The sequence below is a fragment of the Megalobrama amblycephala genome, linkage group LG1 (assembly GCF_018812025.1).
Source record: "Megalobrama amblycephala isolate DHTTF-2021 linkage group LG1, ASM1881202v1, whole genome shotgun sequence".
Classification (NCBI taxonomy): domain Eukaryota; kingdom Metazoa; phylum Chordata; class Actinopteri; order Cypriniformes; family Xenocyprididae; genus Megalobrama; species Megalobrama amblycephala.
The window spans coordinates 26,791,177-26,810,747 of record NC_063044.1 but is presented as its reverse complement, the minus strand read 5'-3'; the positions used below and the strand labels follow the sequence as shown (position 1 = coordinate 26,810,747).

Genomic DNA, 19,571 nt, shown 5'->3' with positions numbered 1-19,571 from the left:
ACACCACTGTGTGTTTGTTTATATATATATATAATATATACTTAATAAAATATGCTTTATTTTATTCTTTTGTAGTTGTTATTACAATATCAGGAGAGTTTTATACTATTGCGGCAGTTAGAGAACCATCTGTGTTACAGATAGATCTGGGTCACTGAAGAACAGAATATGTAGTGATTGGCGAAAAATGTATGCCGATATTACAGACATTTCCTTCAACCCTAAAACACAATGCAATGCGTAATTCAAAATAGAGGTAAAATACTTCAATAAGGAAGTTTCTTCAAATTAACACAGTACACTGGCCTGTATTTTTACTGACTGTGTGTATGGCTTAGTGTGAATGATCCACCTTACGTAACAAACTACTGTCAGATTCAGAGTCTGTAATGTATGACTCCTCTGAGGCGTCTTGCGCATTCATTGAATATGCATAAATGTGCGCGTGTCAGAGGAGGAATGAAAGGGAAGTAGAAATATTGTCTGTCGTTTTCGTTCTGTGACACTGACAGTCTCTCTGAAGTGTGTGTACAAACCTCACACTCTCACTTTCCGTTTCACTGCAGATAAGAGAGAATGAGAAACGGCTCTCTGTAAAACACACTGCAGCAGATCACCTGCTCCCATACATCCACTGCATGTCCTGCCAACAGAGAATCACACCGCACCGTGCTCATATGTTTGCTCATCAATAATATTACTAATCAATCAAATCCGTTTCCACAAAAAATGTGAAGCAGCACAACTGTTTTCAACATTGATAATAATTTGAAATGTTTCTTGAGCAGTAAATCATCATATTAGAATGATTTCTGAAGGATCATGTGACACTGAAGACTGGAGTAATGATGATGAAAATTCAGCTTTGATCACAGGAATAAATTACTGTTTCTACTGTATTTTTCATCAAATAAATGGAGCCATTATGAGTAGCCTATAAGGGACTTATTTCAAAAATATTTAAAAAAAAATCTTATACCCAAAACTTTTGAATGGTATGTACTGCAGATTTCTATTTTCCAAAGCAGCACATTCTAAAAGGAATTTAAATTAAATATCATCTTTAAAATACAAAATAGATAAAACTAGTCTTGTATTTGCATGTCAGTCAAATGGAGCAAAACAGAAAGCAAGCACAATAATTTGTAACATCAAAGGTTTTAAATGAACTGTTATTAAAAGTAGTGGTTGGATTTTAAAGGCACTTTATATTGTAACCAATGTATTTTAAGACATTTTTATGGAAGCTTGTTCCCCCCCCCAAAAAACCCCCCCTCATAATTCTTAAAAAGATTTTCCCCCTCAGAATTGCACTTTTGAGAGTTTATATATCACTCAGACTTTTTCCTCACAATTCTGACTTTATTTCTTGTGCTTGTGAGCAATTAAATTTTTTCAGTTTAGTCTTAGTTCATTTATTCAGTGGTGGAAACAAGCTTCCATACATTTGAGCACAGTGTTTAGCATATTATAAAGACTAGTTTGCACAGTGTTTAAAGGAGTTCACTGTCCAAGATGAATCATATTTGATTAAGTGATTATTAAAATGTTTCACATATATACAGATAAAATAATATATACAGTACAGATAAAATAAATATCCATATAAAAAGCCACATGGTATATATTAGTCCAGTGGTGTTGAGTTTAAAACCTGCCTACATATGCATCTCTTAACCCTTAAATGCATGAAAAAAAGTTTCATGCATCATAATTACATATTTGGGTCTTTAGCGACCCGGATCTATATCTAACATGGACGGATCTGTAACTGCCGCAATAGTATAAAACTCTTCTGATATTTTAATATCAATTACAAAAGAATAAATTAAAGCATATTTTGATACGTTCTGGAATTTGGAAGGGTTAAATTTGAGCAGATGCTTTTTAAAATCATCACAGTCCTCATCAGAGCTCATTTCCCCATACATTCAGCATCTGCCTCATATTCACTATCTCAAACATATTCTCAAAACTATAATTTTCAACATCTTCAAAATCAATATTTTGATTGCTGACAGCTTCTTCAGCAGATCCACCATCACGTGACACTGACACTGATATTTGATTGCATTCAGTACTTAATCTGCTGAAAATAGCTGAGCATTTCAAGTTTTGCTGATGATACTTGTGTATTCTTTTGTTTACTGCCTGCTGTAATTATGAGTGACACGTCACATCGTTGTGCATCAGACATTGCCACTTTAATTAATGGCGAATTGTGTGTGTAAATATATATATATATATATATATATATATATATATATATATATATATATATATATATATATATATATATATATATATATATATATATATATATATAATATATTGGGAAAAAAAGATTTGGGAAAACTAAGAAGATTAATTTCTAACTTTAAAAATATGAATGAGGGGGTAGCTGGTCATTGCACATAAGTATGCGGTATATCAGAAACGGGGTTGTATTTTATTTTGTGATTTCACAGGAGTGGAGCGTGAATCTGAGAAAGGAGTGCACTAGAGAACAAACGAAAACTGCACTGGAGGTGAAAGGAGATGGAATAGATTGATAAACAAACTGCCTTTTTTCTTTTTGAGGCCATTCTGCCATCACTCTCCGATCCATTTTAGCCCTGATGGTGATGATTTGACTGCTAGGGCTGATATCACAGTGCTTTCAGGGGAAATGGACATGTAAAATAAGAATCTTAGTGCTGAGGTCTGCAGTGTGTAAAGTGATCATACAGTTCACATGCTAAACATCCCTCAGAGCATCTACCTGGGCTCCTGACGGCACAATGCAGTTGCTATGTATAGTTGCCATGCAACTAGCTGTTAGTAACTATACGTTTTAGACTGTAATCGTGCAAGATATGGCTCTCTTTAGTATTCATCTCATTCAAAGGATTTTTTATAGCAACATTTCCTGACATCCCCCCATGCTGATAAGGGCAGCATAGCTGTTTTGGTGTGCTTGCTTCTTTATGTAGCATGAAGGGTTAGTTCACCCAACAATGAAAGTTATGACAAGTACTCACCCTCATGTTGTTCCAAACCCATATGATGTTCTTTCTTCTGTGGAACACAAAAAACAGCATTTACGTAACCTAAGAATGGTCCAACTGATCATATGACAAAGCCACATGATAGCTTTGTGTGGGGAAACATGCTGGAATGTATGTAAATCATCACAAACAAAGCTATCATGTGACTTCAGATCACTTGGCATATAGTGCACATGTCGTATACTATGTCTATGATGCTTTTATTTATTTATTTTTTATTTTTTTTATTTTTTTGGAGCAATACAGGTTGCATCCATGGGAAACAGCTGCTAAGCATCTCCTTTTGTGTTCAACAGAAGAAAGAAAGTGTATTTTGATGCCAAATATACAACCTAAATGGCGTTGAATACAGGTTCACTTGGAATGAAGATAAATGGGGTTGTGCCTGCATCTGTTGTTTTAATAATTTTGTTGGGCCTATGCCATGGTTTATATTTTTAAGTTGTGCATTAAAAGTTATATATTATAATTAGCAAAACCAGTTGAGAACCACTTTTGATGGTTTTCTTTGTCCTGTGGACACACTGTGATCATGAAAGCACATATGTGAGAAGCAAGCATGCTGTTACTTGTGTAATTGTGTTTCTCTCTCTCTTTCGCTCAAAAACTTTCATTAACACTTTTGCTTGCGTCACATTCATGTGCGAGCACTGTAATAGGTCTCATGTGGCATTCACACCCCCGGCCTTCCACACACAAAAGGGTGTTGCTTTAGCTTCGGGCACTCTTATGTCCCAGCAGTTGGAATCTTTCGCATACCTTTATCATTTATTTTTGCTGCTGTTAAGTTTCTTTTATTTATAGACTTTGTTTTACCTTTGTCCCAGATTTTCATTCTTAAAATATGAAAATATATCATATGAAATATGAATTACTACTTAAGTAATCATAAAACATTTCAGTATTTATTGTCAAAATAATTTATGGAAGCTTTTTTCTGCCACTGAATAAAAAATCTTGCAATTCTGACTTTATATCATGCAATTGTGAGTTATAAAGTCAGAATTGTGAGATATAAGTTCGCAATTCTGAGAAAAAGTTTTTTTTTTTCTCAGATTTGTACTTTATAACACGGAATTGCGAGTTTATATGTCACAGTTCTGTCTTTATTTCTCACAATTATGAGTTTATTTCCTGCAATTCTGACTTCATAACTCGCAATTTGAGAGAAAAAAACAGAATTTTTAGAAGTCGCAATTATCTTTTCAAATGTTTTATTCCGTGGAATAACAAGCTTCCTTATGAATTATATAATGATGTAATTATACTGCATATATTGTATACAATATGACTACCCTCCTTTGGTGTGATTTGTGTCCTTATTTTGCAAAAAGAGTGAAAAATTATTATTTGTGCATGTATTTGAGATGCATAAAATGAATTTAAATTTGCCTTAAAGGGTTAGTTCACCCAAAAATGAAAATAATGTCATTTATTACTCATTTATGCCGTTCCACACCCGTAAGTCCTTCATTAATCTTCAGAACAAAAATTAAGACATTTTTGTCGAAATCCGATGGCTCAGTGAGGCCTTCATAGCTCCGAGCAATGACACTTCCTCTCTCAAGATCCATAAAGGTACTAAAAACATATTTAAATCAGTTCATGTGAGTACAGTGGTTCAATATTAATATTATAAAGTGACAGGAATATTTTTGGTGCACCAAAAAAAAACAAAATAACGACTTATTTAGTGATGGCTGATTTCAAAACACTGCTTTATGAAGCTTCAGAGCATTATGAATCTTTTGTGTCGAATCATGACACAAAAAAACTGCTGCAATCACATGACTCTGATGCTCTGAACCGCTGATTCGACACAAAAGATTCATAACGCTCCAAAGCTTAATGAAGCAGTGTTTTGAAATCGGCCATCACTATATAAGTCATTATTTTGTTTTTTTGGCACACCATAAATATTTTCGTCGCTTTATAATATTAATATTGAACCACTGAACTCACATGAACTGATTTAAATATGTTTTTAGTACATTAATGGATCTTGAGAGAGGAAATGTCATTACTCCCTATGGAGGCCTCACTGAGCCATCGGATTTCAACAAAAATATCTTAATTTGCGTTCCAAAGATTAACGAAGGTCTTACGGGTGTAGAACGGCATGAGGTTGAGTAATAAATGACATTATTTTCATTTTTGGGTGAACTAATCCCTTAAGGAGTTGGCCATTTTGTTCCAAAATTAAATGTTATTTGAGATGTGGTTCATTTGCTGGTTCAGAAGAATATGACTGAATTCTCCAGCGATGAATATGTCCACCGGAGGACACGTTAAAGAAACTAGTGAGAGTCATCATAAAACAGAAGTTTTTTCTTCCCTATCGTGATGTGTGTTCGAGTAAAATGGCTTCTCAAACAAGAACAAATGTAGGGTGGGGCTTGATTTTGGGGGATTGTCCATGTGGTTTGCTATTGGTGGATCTCATGTGAGTGACAAGTCATCCCGCCCTCACGCCAGTAAACACATCATCAGAGAAGAAAAGAGATGAGCTGCAAGAGGGAGGGGAAGATATTTTGATTTAAAGATTATGAGGCACATTAATGAAAAAAAAAATTATGTGCAACACTGCAATTGCAGATTTCGATTTCTTTGTGTCTTTAAAAAGTAAGTTTTAAGAGAGTTTTCTAAAAGTCCACAGGGCCCAAAGTGCCCATAGCCAAAGAAACGCCCATAAACACACACTCTCGTTCTCCCATATATTCCCCTGACAGTCCATTGACCCGTGTTATATGCTGCGCTAGCGCTGAGGCTGCACTCTCTCCAGCAGTGATGGATGAGGTGGAGATAACAGCAGCCGATGTGCGCAGACCCTCCAATCATTTACCTGACAGTCACTCCACTCGCCCTGGGGAAAGGGCACCTTGCCAGGGTCTCCTCTCTCGGCTCCTCCCTTCCGTCCCCCACGTTCCTGTATCATCCCGCGGCGTTCTCTTCTCCCTGCCATCACAACAGGCGCTAATGCTGAATCGCGTTAAGAACACATCGCTCACCCCAGGCTCACGGCAACATTATCAATCTCACACGCGCAAACACAGGATGCTGTCTCATAAATACAGCCCCCAATGCTTCCTCTATCAAACTCCGCCGGTGGGCTTGAATTTGATCTAATCAACACTCAGGTGGCTAGGATATTCTAAATAATCACTGCTGTCGAATCCATTTTTTTTTTTACCCAGAATGCTTTGGGCGAACAACTACACTTTAAGTGGTTGTCAGACCTTGAAACCTCCTGCTTTGAAACTTCTACAGAGAAGATGATTCTTGTAATAAATGAATAAGGATTAAAGCACTTTTTTTTTTTTTTTTTTTTTTTTTTTTTTTTGGCTACAAAGACATCATGAAATCAAACTGGGTCCAAATTACTTTCTTTAGGGTGTGTTCACACTAAAACGAGCTCTGGTGTGATTGCTCTGTTAGTGCGGTTCATTTGAATCAGTGTGAACGCTGCCATCTGAACCCTGGTGCGCACCAAAGCGGACTGAGACCTCTGAAAAGATGGATCTCGGTCAACTTCCAGATGAACTCTAGTGCGGTTCGACTGAAATATAAACGCAACATGGACCAAAGACATCTAAAAGAAACCAAAAACACAAGATGCTACACCAAAAAAGACAGAATGCTCAAATATACCTGTTTTTTTCTCATGATAGTCACGATGTTGCCCATCACACTTTGGTACAGGCATCAGAACTGCGTCTGCTACATCCAACATATACCATCAAATGCATGCACATACAATGAGCGCATTTAGCCCAGAACACAGCATTGTTTTGGATGTTCAACAAGTTCTGTCGTAAAATATACTTCATAATTTTTTTTTTTTTTGTTGGTATTTTTAGGTTTGGTGTTAAAAATGACAGTGTGAACGCTAAGCGAACCAGGACTACATGTATCATTTTCTTTTTGGTCCAGACAAAAAAAATCAAGAGAATCAGACTACAAGTGTGAACAGAACATTATACATGTTTTCACCATTGGAGCTGGTCATGCCGGGAGACCCGATATATAGTTCAACCAAAAATATTCATTCTGTCATTATTCACTCCTCATCCTCGAGACTTTGGGTGATTTCCAATCAGAAATGAGCATCCTTATGCCCTTCTCACTCTGAAGGGCAGAGCCCTTGAAGTGGGGACTTTGGAGGGAGCAGGGCACTTGCATGTCATAATGAAGCTATTTGGAACGCACTTGGTGAAAATGAAAGACAACGTAATTTCCTCATTATCTTCACCTGAAATGATACAGTGACAATGCAGCGTGGCGTCCGTCACCCCATTAGCTGTTTTTACAGCAGGAATTGTGTTGTTATTGCTGTTAATATAATGGTTTGAAAATAAATGTACATTTAATATGTTTTATATGTGCGTTCCCCCTTTGCTCTCAACTACAAAAATTGCTGTCTCTTTTTTGGATGCTGCAGGTAGTCGCATTTACCTAATGTATTTACTATTAAACACATTTCATACCTATGAAACTTATATATAGACTTCATATGGAATGCTTGATGAAATTTGTGTAATACTGTGTATAAAAAATAATTCTGTTTATACATTAACTCAAACCATTTATCTTAAAAATTAATTGCAAGGACTTGTCACCCTGGGTCACATGACCATTAATGATTAAATTATTTCCTTGAAGTAACCATCCCTTCACTAACAGACTTGTGGAAGGGCCCTTCGTAAAGATATCATGTTATTCACTTTCGTTTGGAACTTAAAGGAATAGTTCACTTTTTAAATAAAATTTTCCTCCATGTCATCCAAGATGTTCATGTCTTTCTTTCTTCAGTCGAAAAGAAATGAAGGTTTTTGATGAAAACATTCCAGGATTATTCTCCTTATAGTGGACTTCAATGGGCACCAAATGGTTGAAGGTCAAAATTACAGTTTCATTGCAACTTCAAAGGGCTTTAAACGATACCAGACAAGGAATAAGGGTCTTATCTAGAGAAACGATCATTCATTTTCGAAAAAAATACAACTGTATATGCTTTATAAACAAAACTGGCGCTTTATAAAGCGGAAAGCAGAAGCACGTGCAAGGCGATAATTTGTGTTTATAAAGCATATACAGTTGTATTTTTTTTTTTTTTTTTAGAAAATGAGTGATGGTTTCTCTAGATAAGACCCTTATTCCTCGTCTGGTATCGTTTAAAGCCCTTTGAAGCTGCAATGAAAGTGTATTTTTGACCTTCAACCGTCTGGAGGCCATTGAAGTCCACTATAAGAAGAATAATCCTGGAATGTTTTCATCAAAAACCTTAAGTTCTTTTCAACTGACGAAAGAAAGACATGAACATCTTGGATGACATGGGGGTGAGTAAATTATCAGGAAATTTTTATTTGAAAGTGGACTAATCTTTTGAATGGCATCCACTTCCCCAAGTGCCCTTGAAAGGGCTCAAAAACGTTGTTTGGAATTTGTGCTTTATTTCTTCTGTGAAACACAAAAAAAGATATTTTGAAGAACAGTTCTACTGTTTTTCATACAATGAAAGTCAATGGGGTCCAAAAAAAGTCAAAATATTTTTCATGTTCGACAGAAGAAAAAGTAATACAGGTTTGGAACAACATGAAAGTGAGTAAATGATGATAAAATGTTCAGTTTTGGGTGAACTATCCCTAGAAACCCGATGTTATTAGAAAACAAAACGTATGATTTTTAGATCCACCCCTAAACCCTCAGTGGGGTTTAAGCAGATTGTACAAAAAACTGCAAATGAGATTATATGAACTCATTCGAATTTGCAACCAATTCACCAAAACTTAAAATAGTTACAAAGTTCCATGAGAGTGTTGGAAATTTGAGAATTACGTCCATACTAACAAAAAGTGGCAAAAAGTATCATGGTATTGTAATTTTTTAGGACATGGCATCATGACAATAGTTTGTTTTTTAGATATGTAGCATAGTAATAGCATGATATTCTTTGTACCTTTTGAAAGTACTTTGTATTGTTATGTAAATACCATTGTCAGGGCTACTGAAAAGAGGGGATGGGGTCAGACTGGAGTGATCCGAACATACCAGTTGCTTACTGAGACCCTGACCATGGTTCAAGAATATGGTATTCATTCTGTACTCTTCTATAAATATACTGTATATATCTAATGCCATGTTACCTCTACAGTACAAAAGAGCTAGTATTGGCTCATGTACAGCATGTACCTTGCGTGGGATGATAAGAAACTGTTTTGCTCTTTGTTCTGATTGAGCTTTCTAGAAGAACAGTTGCTGTTTGATTAGCCCCCCTTCATTTGATGCAAGCTGCCGTTAAATCAACGGTTCGCATCTCTCTGGGTAGTTAAGTGTGAGGTATTGGTTTAAAATCAAAGTGTTCTCTCCTGAAAGGAGAGCACAATTATCACCCAGCAATGGCTCCAGTAAACAGTGTTTGTTCAGTCTGCTCTAATAACAGAGCCTGAGATTTTTGTGAAAAGCTTGTCATTGTCAGCTGAATTCATGAGTCTGGTGCACACTTAAATTTATAGTTACCAAAAATGTTAATTTCATCCACCATCATGTTGCTACAAACTCATTTTACTTTGTTTTCCATGGAGATGTCAAGCAGAGCATCTGGAGTGCTTTTTTCCTTAATGCAGACTGAGTCTGTCATGTTCAAAAAAATAACAAAAAGCAGCATGAAAGTGGTCCGTTCAAGTTGTGCACTGTATTTCACATTTTCTGATACCGTTTAATAGAAAACTATAGGAGTGGAGAGAGGGGAACAGAATCAGGAAATATTCAAACTTTGGTCGCATTAAGCATTATTGAGGCACATGACAGAAAAAAAATTAAGTCATTATTCAGTATAAAAAAATATTTCAGGAATTCAACTGACAAATGGATTACTTAATAATACAGTCATTTTCTCAGCACATAAAAATGGTATACGATCTTCGCCAAACAAAAATGTAACCAATCGGCTCTAAAGTGCAATTCACTTAAAATTATTCAGTTGTTTTTAATCCCAGAGAGTGCAAAAAATCTATAAATTTCTCTCTCCTGTTCAGTTTGAAAGACATCTACAAAGTTCAAAAAGATAAATCTGTTGCAGACAAACCAGTTAGCAGTTTGTTATTATAGACAGCTGGAGCGCTTGAAGTTGTTCTCGTCAAGAAGATCACAGTTAATTTCCTGTTCTCCATGGGGACAAAATCCCTTAAGCTTTCTAATTAGTAGTGAATAGGCGGAATGTAACTGTGGAGTGCTGCTGCTAGTGGTTTAATGATATAGTGGAGTCTGAGGAGTATTGTGTAGATAATGGCTCTACAGTCATCTGTTACCATTGCTCGCCTACTCTCAACAGCCTGTTGCTCAAGATACAGTCTTTCACTTTGTCTTCTCAGAAGCGTTTTCCTTGACAAAACATCATCTGGGAGGGTTTTGAAGCATTTCTAAAGTTTTTGTATTCAAATGCCTCTGCAATTTGTGTGTGTAGGCTGGTGCTATGATAAAACAATCGGACAGGCAACCAAGAGAAAGTTTTTGTCATTGAGGTTACAGCTATTCAATTGAAAACTGTATTGCGCAATCATCTGTCTGTAGTGAAACTGTAGTGTTTCTTTTATTATTATTACTAGGTTGTTAATATGTGCTTATCTATCTTTCTTCAGATAAACACAAATATATTTTACAATAATCCAGTAGTACAATAGTACAATAGTAACAATAGTCCAGCCATTACTTTTTTTTTCTTTTTTTTTATAATTAAGCATTAACATATACAGTAGATGTGGCCAGTCATATGTCAGTGTACTGATCAATACATCAATAATACCCATATTGACATCATAAGTTTTGCATATAAGCCACATTGTGGTATTGGCTTAAATTATACCTAAAATCATGCAGTATCAAGACATCCAAAACACCCTATCAATGCTCTATTAACATCCCAGCATACACCAACAATGCCTCAGCACCAACCCAAAACACCCTATCAATGCCCTAGCAACAGCCCAGAACACCCAATGCCTGGGCAACAACCAATAACACCCCAGTAATGCCTTAGAACCCACCCAAAACACCCTGTCATTGGCCTAGCAACAGCCCAGAATACCCAATGCCTGGGCAACAACCAATAACACCCCAGTAATGCCTTAGAACCCACCCAAAACACCCTGTCATTGGCCTAGCAACAGCGCAGAGCACCCAATGCCTGGGCAACAACCAAAAACACCCCAGTAATGCCTTAGAACCCACCCAAAACACCCTGTCATTGGCCTAGCAACAACCCAGAACAACCAATGCCTGGGCAACAACCAAGAACACCCCAGTAATGCCTTAGAACCCACCCAAAACACCCTGTCATTGGCCTAGCAACAGCGCAGAGCACCCAATGCCTGGGCAACAACCAAGAACACCCCAGTAATGCCTTAGAACCCACCCAAAACACCCTGTCATTGGCCTAGCAACAGCGCAGAGCACCCAATGCCTGGGCAACAAACAAGAACACCCCAGTAATGCCTTAGAACCCACCCCAAACACCCTATCATTGGCCTAGCAACAACCCAGAACAACCACCCAAAACACCCTGTCATTGGCCTAGCAACAACCCAGAACAACCAATGCCTGGGCAACAACCAAGAACACCCAAGTAATGCCTTAGAACCCACCCAAAACACCCTGTCATTGGCCTAGCAACAACTCAGAACAACCAATGCCTGGGCAACAACCAAGAACACCCAAGTAATGCCTTAGAACCCACCCAAAACACCCTGTCATTGGCCTAGCTACAACACAGAACAACCAATGCCTGGGCAACAACCAAAAACACCCCAGTAATGCCTTAGAACCCAACCAAAACACCCTGTCATTGGCCTAGCTACAACCCAGAGCAACCAATGCCTGGGCATCAACCAAGAACACCCCAGTAATGCCTTAGAACCCACCCAAAACACCCTGTCATTGGCCTAGCTACAACCCAGAACAACCAATGCCTGGGCAACAACCAAGAACACCCCAGTAATGCCTTAGAACCCACCCAAAACACCCTATCATTGCCCTAGCACAGGGATGGGCAACGTCAGTTCTGGAGTGCCACTGTCCTGCAGAGTTTAGCTCCAACCCTAATCAAACACACCTGAAAAAGCTAACCAATGTCTTCAGTATTACTAAGGCTACAGGCTACAGGCAGGTTTTTTTTTTTTTTTTTTCAGGGTTGGAGCTAAAATCTACAGGACAGTGGCACTCCAGGACTGACGTCGCCCATCCCTTCCCTTGAAATAACCCAGAACAGGGCAACGACCTGTTGCAACATCCTGTTGAACACCCCAACCTGGGCAACAACCAAGAACACCTCAGTAATACCTTAGCACCCACCCAAAAAGCTCTATCAATGACCTAGCACAGGGATGGGCAACATCTGTCCTGGAGTGCCGCTGTCCTGCAGAGTTTTAATCAAACACACCTGAACAAGCTAACAAGTGTCTTCAGGATTACTAAGGCTACAGGCAGATGAGTTTTTTTCAGGGTTGAAGCTAAACTTTACAGGACAGCGGCACTCCAGGACCACCATTGTCATCCCTCCCCCAGCAACAACCCGGAACACCCAATGCCTGGGCAACAACCAAGAACACCCCAGTAATGGCTTAGCATCCACCCAAAACGTCCTATCAATGCCGTAGCACAGGGATGGGCAACACTAGTCCTGGAGTGCTGCTGTCCTGCAGAGTTTAGCTCCAACCCTAATCAAACACACCTCAACAAGCTAACCAATGTCTTTAGGATTACTAAGGCCGTACAGGCAGGTGAGTTTTTTTCAGGGTTACAGCTAAACTATACAAGGACAGCGACACTCCAGGACTGACATTGCCCATCCCTGTCCTAGCAACAACCCAGAATACCTCCAGCAATGCCTTGGCACCCACCCTAAACACCCTATCAATGCTTTAGCAACAAGCCAAAACACCCAACACCTGAGCTACAACCCAGAACACCTTAGCAATACCCTATCAACAACCAAGAACAATCTAGCCATACCTTATAAACCCCCAAATCACATTAACATATCACAACCTAGCATTAAGTTGCTAAAGTGGTGACCCTGGTGGGAAGTTTTGCATTAACACACACCACTCAAATACCTTTCAAACGTGCTGTTGACACATACTGTAGTCAGTTCACTGCAGTGCATGAACCTCTCTGCTTGTGATTGAAGTCTTCAGTGCGCACGAGAGAGGTTTTTCAGTATCAACAAAACCACAGTTTTCTCTTCCCAACACAATCAGGGCAGCCCTCAAGAGCTCTCAAAGAGCAGCCTGACGGCACAATCTAATGATTCGCCATTAAGTAACTCTATTCCCATGAAACAGACACTCTCCAGGTAACAGAGTGCTGCTGTGGGTGATACTACAGTTATGCTTAAAAGAACAAAAAAAGACTAAAGTTTGCTATCAAAGAAGATCAAGCAGTTGCCTGGGGGATGTGCAAAGCACACGCTTCTCTACCCATCCCTCATTTATTTATTTTTAAAATGTCATTTCACCACCAACACTTAATGCACTCTCATGCAGTCTGTCCGTCCTCTCATCTCTCCTCACGCCTGTCCGTCACACACAAAGTGAAAGTGGTAGTGATGAATTATTCACCACCACTTGAACCCCATAGCTGCTCTTGTTCTCTCGCTTTTCTGCAGCTTTAATTGGGTTTCAGAGGATAACAATGAGGACAATATCTCATTAATCAAACAAAGAGCCATGGTTTTTTAAAAAGCTCAGATGAATAGAGGTGAAGGTGAGCATGGCATGCTTCAGGGAAGAGAGGAGGTTAAACATTGATAGTTGTGTGTAGCAAACAGTGGTCGCATTAGACATCGAATTTGAATGTTTGAAGTATAATTTCTTCTCTAAGAGGAATTATGGCTGGTCATGAAATGCTGGGTATCTACTAGGTTAAAAGAAACTTAAAGGTGCCCTAGAATTAAAAATAATTCATAGTTGAATAATAAGAGTTCAGTACATGGAAATGACATACAGTGAGTCCCATACACCATTGTTTCCTCCTCCTTATATAAATCTCATTTGTTTAAAAGACCTCTGAAGAACAGGCGAATCTCAACATAACACCGACTGTTACGTAACAGTCGGGATCATTAATATGTACGCCCCCAATATTTGCATATGCCAGCTCATGTTCAAGGCATTAGACAAGGGCAGGCAGTAACATCTGGATCTGTGCACAGATGAATCAAGCAAGCAAGCAAGGACAATAGCGAAAAATGGCAGATGGAGCAATAATAACTGACATGATCCATGATATCATGACATTTTTTGTGATATTTGTAAACTGTCTTTCTAAATGTTTCGTTAGCATGTTGCTAATGTACTGTTAAATGTGGTTAAAGTTACCATCGTTTCTTACTGTATTGACGGAGACAAGAGCCATCGCTATTTTCATTTTTAAACACTTGCAGTCTGTATAATTCATAAACACAACTTCATTCTTTATAAATCTCTCCAACAGTGTGTAATGTTAGCTTTAGCCACGGAGCATAGCCTCAAACTCATTCAGAATCAAATGTAAACATCCAAATAAATACTATACTTACGCGATTAGACATGCTGCATGACGAACACTTTGTAAAGATCCATTTTGAGGGTTATATTAGCTGTGTGAACTTTGTTTATGCTGTTAAGGCAAACGCGAGCTCTGGGTGTGGGGAGCCCGAGAATTTAAAGGGGCTGCAGCCTGAATTGGCGCATATTTAATGATGCCCCAAAATAGGCAGTTAAAAAAATTAATAAAAAAAAATCTATGGGGTATTTTGAGCTGAAACTTCAGACACATTCAGGGGACACCTTAGACTTATATTGCATCTTTTGAAAACACTTATACGGCACCTTTAAAGGCAAAGTGTCTATTTAAAAAAAAAAAAAAAAAAAAACGTTAAAATACCTATCCTAGCTTATTGTGTATTGAAAACTACAAGCAAGAACAATCGTAAACAGCATGGCTGAACAAACGTAAACAGCATGGCTCTGTGGTGTTTTTTCTACAATGGTTTCAAAACATTGCTTTGTGTTTAACCCAATATAGAAGCACTGGCTTAACAAATGATGTGAGTTTGGTTTTTTTATATAGATATAGATATTTATATAATATAGATATATTTCTCGTGTCTGTGAGGCAGGTAGCCTATACACCAAGTTTTAGTTCATTTATGTGACACGCTCCAGTTCACGAAGACCAAGATAGAAATTTTGTTTAATTTACAAAGGCTCAACGTTTTCTTGTTGGGAAACACTGATCTAGACCACACTGACCTAGACCTTTTTTTTTTTTTTTCATTCCACTACCTTGTGTCTTGTGTTTTTAAATGCTAAAACACATTCTGTGTCAGTCAGACTTGATAAATGCAAGCTTGTTTTCCTTGCAGTGTTTCATACCACAAAGTGTATTTATTAGCCCAGGGGTTCTCAACTCTGGCCCTTGAGGTCCTCTTTTCTGCAGATTTTAGCTCCTACCTTGATCAAACTCTCCTGCAACTTTCTAGTGATCCTGAAAACCTTGATTAGCTTATTAGCTTATAGCTTAACCACTGATTTTAAACAAAAGATTCATAAAGCTTCGAAGCTTCATGAAGCAGTGTTTTGAAATCGCCCATCACTAGATATTGTTGAATAACGTCATTATTTGTTTGTTTGGTTTTTTTTGGTGCAAAAAAAGTATTCTTGTTGCTTCATAACATTTAAGGTTGAACCACTGTAGTCACATGAACAGTTTTAAATATGCATTTTGTACCTTGAAAGTGTTAATTGTCTTGCTGGCAATGCAGGCCTCACAGAGCCATCGGATTTCATCAAAAATATCTTAATTTGTGTTCTGAAGATGAACAAAGGTCTTACGGTTGTGAAACGACATGAGGGTGAGTAATTAATGACAAAATTTTCATTTTTGGGTGAACTAACCCTTTAAAACATAACTTAAATGTTCTTTTAAGATCAAAGACATTTAAAGCTTTTACATACATATAGTAGCACTAAAGGACAAAAAAAGAAATGTATTCTAGTACTTGTTAGAGATGTTCACTGGAACAGTTTGCCTATAAGATATTTATCTTGACTAAGATTGCAAAGATGTTCATGTTGGTTCTGCACAAACGCACTGTGTTTCTACCCAGCCTGAAGGCTTTAAAATAAGAAGTACGTCATATCTGATAATTGACCTATAAATATAACAGCATGAGCTTCAGGGCTGTGGTCATACTCCGCATGTATGACTGGCTTGAAAAGGATCATTACGTGTCTCCAGTGTGGCAGTAGATGCAGAAAGTTGAACAGATGCCTGAGGCCTGTTCTGTTCACACAGATAAGCAGCTGTCACAGCTGTCATACACTCCAAAACTTATGATACTGCATCCTGTATCAGGCAGAGTATAACCCTTGTGATTGTGAGGCTGTGGTATGTTTTTGCTGACTTGTGTTATGGGCTGGTGGAGGACCAAAGGCTATCCCTAATCTTAATCTGGTCCACATTACAGGTTGTTTTGGAAATTTACAGGAGGATACATATAAAGTGGCCAAAGTTATGTGATATTTAGGAGTGGATGGATCTGAAATCAGATATGCTATAACTTGATGCAGCTTGTGTGCTGAAAATCTGCACAAAATGAACTACTTTTCTTTACTATTTTGATGTATATCCGAGTGAAACTGCTATATAACGAGAAAAAATGTTGGTCAACACTTGATTGTTCATCTAGAATTGACTGGATTGTGGAAAATGGGCTTTGCAAACAAAAGAGATGACCAGCATGAATTCCAGTGGTTGACTTATGCTGGTCTAGCTGGTGAAGCTGGTTGACCAGTGTGCTCTTGCTGGTTAGGAAAGTTAAGAGGCTTGGATGACACTGCAGCACTCCAATTCAGTTAACTCATTTAAAAGCAAAGAGATCTGTTCAACAGATATGGATCACACCTTGTTTATATCAATAACAAAATTATAAACAAATTCCAGACGAAAGGTCTATTCACACCAAGAGTGAAATGAAGAAACACTGATTCATTCACACTCTAACCTTATCCAGTTTTTTGCGCTATTTCTATCCATACGTTGACTCATAAAAATGTCATTGTGCTTGTTTAACTAGAGTTGCCCCCCACACAAGCACTCATTAGCAGTGCCATCTGTTGTTGTTGCCGTCTCAAGTAGTTTGTCGTAGCTGTTCTGAATCCTCCATCTCATTTTCGAATGTGAAGAAACAGCCTTGACCAGTGTTGCCACCTTATGGACAGATTAATTAGCGCAAAAAAAAAATCAATGCGCGTAGAGCTGCCCCTGACTAAAGATTTTTCTAGTCGACTATTAGTCATTCATTTAAGCCATTAGTCGACTAATTGCACATTTATGTTTCTTTAATTATATACTGCAGGGAATACTAAACCATAATGAGAGTTTAATATACAGTATATAGGCGTAATATAGCCTATTCCACGCTCAAGGGCACGCATAAAGTTTGCCGCAAAGCATTGGCAAAGTAATGATTATGAATGTGTCAGGAAAAAAATGGCAAGAAGACATTTTAATTGTTTATTAATAAACTAATGTTTTTTGAGTTGGCTGCAAAAATGAAGTTTACGCTGCTGACTTGCAATTGCAGTATATTGAACGTACCTATAGAGAGAAAAGCAACATTTCATGAGCAGTGAGTATTTCTTTTTTATTTGAATTCATTTGTTTTAAAAGTAGACATTTCAAGCTTTCTATAGATATTTTTCTCGTGTCTGTGAGGCAGGTAGCCTATAAACCGAGTTTTGGTTAATTTATGTGACGCGCTCCAGTTCACGAAGACCAAGATAGAAATTTTGTTTAATTTACAAAGGCTCAACGTTTTCTTGTTATTGTGAGTTTACACAAATAAAAGTAGAGTTTCGAATGATGTATTATTCTTATCAGTATGACCAAAAATGATGGACCATTTTAAGTTATTTCCGCTGTTATCAGGAAAAAATGCAAGTGATCGCACCGGCACCTCCATGTCTTGCAGTAAGCGAGCTATACTTCAGCTTCCGCACTCCGCACAAAAACTTGGATATGCGCCTAATAATAGCGCACATTTATCTAGGTTAACATTGCAGCCATGTAAAGTTGCTACTACTTACATGTTTCAAAGGATTAGCCATATTTGATGTTGATGGATGATGGGTGAACGTTTGAATTTCCTGTCCGACATACTGTAATTACCACAATTACAGTATTACAGTTAATGATCTGTCCCTCACGGACATGCATGAAGTATTTTTTGTTTTCTGCAAGTAACCGACTAATAAAATTTTGGTCGACTAAGCCTAAATAATTGTGGAGTTACCCTGACTAAGGTCTATTGTAGAGTCACTTTCAAGGAATGTCTGTTCACTTGGCAGCCATATTTGAAGGCAGCTGCAGTGATGCAACAATCAGCGTTTGGCTCTTTTATTTAAAAGGTGGGACTTAATATGGAACGCCATATTGAGTGTTGCACTTTCTCCCATTCTTAAGTAATGCTTATTACAGAGTCTTGGTGGGGTACCACCTTACTTTACATATGCAACACAGAAGTAAGCTATTTTATATGATTCTGCGAGACTTCTGATTCACTAGCCTCTGTAGGTAAATAACTAGAATAATAATAAAGTGCAGTAATCAGTAAAACTGTTTGTGCTATAAACCAGCATGTTTATAATTACGACAATACATTAAAATAATATGGTAAGAAATACCAGTTTGCAATATCAAGCAGCATACTCTAGCTAAAACTGGAAGCGAATGACACCAGAAGCCAGACTCATTCAATTTACAAATCACCATGCCCACTTTTATGTTTAAAATAATTTAGATACATAGTTAGAAAAATCATGTGTACAATATGTGCGTACGATGCTGATGATGAAGGTTTTGATGATACAGTTATTTTACACTGCAGGTATATGCATAAAAAACAAAGTATACATTGGGCCTAATTTGTGGTTAAAATATGTCATGTTTTATGCGAGTTGAACATCGCGGTTCTGACTGTTTTGGGTCTGTGTCTCTAGTACAGGATTGGCCAGCTGTACATGATCAGCAAGCACAGCCATGAGCAGAGCGAGAGAGGAGAGGGAGTGGAGGTGGTGCAGAACGAACCCTATGAGGACCCCACCTACGGCCCCGGACAATTCACTGAGAAACGCATTTATCTCAACAAGTGAGTACAAATTGTCATCAATTACTTGTCAAGGCAAAGCATGAGTTGTTGGTACATGAGGTCAAGGTGTGTGACGCACTATATTAGTCAGTCAACACATCAGCATCACCTTCATTGCCAAACCATAGCATGCGTGTAGACTATCAGCATAAAGTCCACTTTGCAGAATGTTCTTGCCAAAATCCAACATATAATCATGCATGTGTAAAGATAAACTGTTGTTGCTTTATGTGACATTTTATATAACATTTATAGGTTTAGATCTGATAAACTAGAAAGCAGCAAAGTGGCAGCTCATTCAAATAATGACAGTCTCCTTGAACGGACCTACTGCACAC

General features: G+C 37.9%; 1 protein-coding gene across 2 annotated transcripts in view; it reads left to right on the top strand.

Annotated features, from left to right (window-relative positions):
- The window catches only part of pitpnc1a (phosphatidylinositol transfer protein cytoplasmic 1a), a 111,253-nt gene that overhangs the window by 49,722 nt on the left and 41,960 nt on the right, over nt 1-19,571 (top strand). The window contains exons 1-3 of one of the 2 annotated variants that reach the window (XM_048186905.1): nt 10,271-10,275; nt 13,248-13,251; nt 19,085-19,233. In XM_048186905.1, the coding sequence (XP_048042862.1) occupies nt 19,106-19,233 (128 nt within the window). In that variant the 5' untranslated portion in view covers nt 10,271-10,275; nt 13,248-13,251; nt 19,085-19,105. Of the gene's footprint in view, nt 1-10,270; nt 10,276-13,247; nt 13,252-19,084; nt 19,234-19,571 lie in introns of those variants that run through there. The other variant, XM_048186897.1, reaches the window with a different exon arrangement.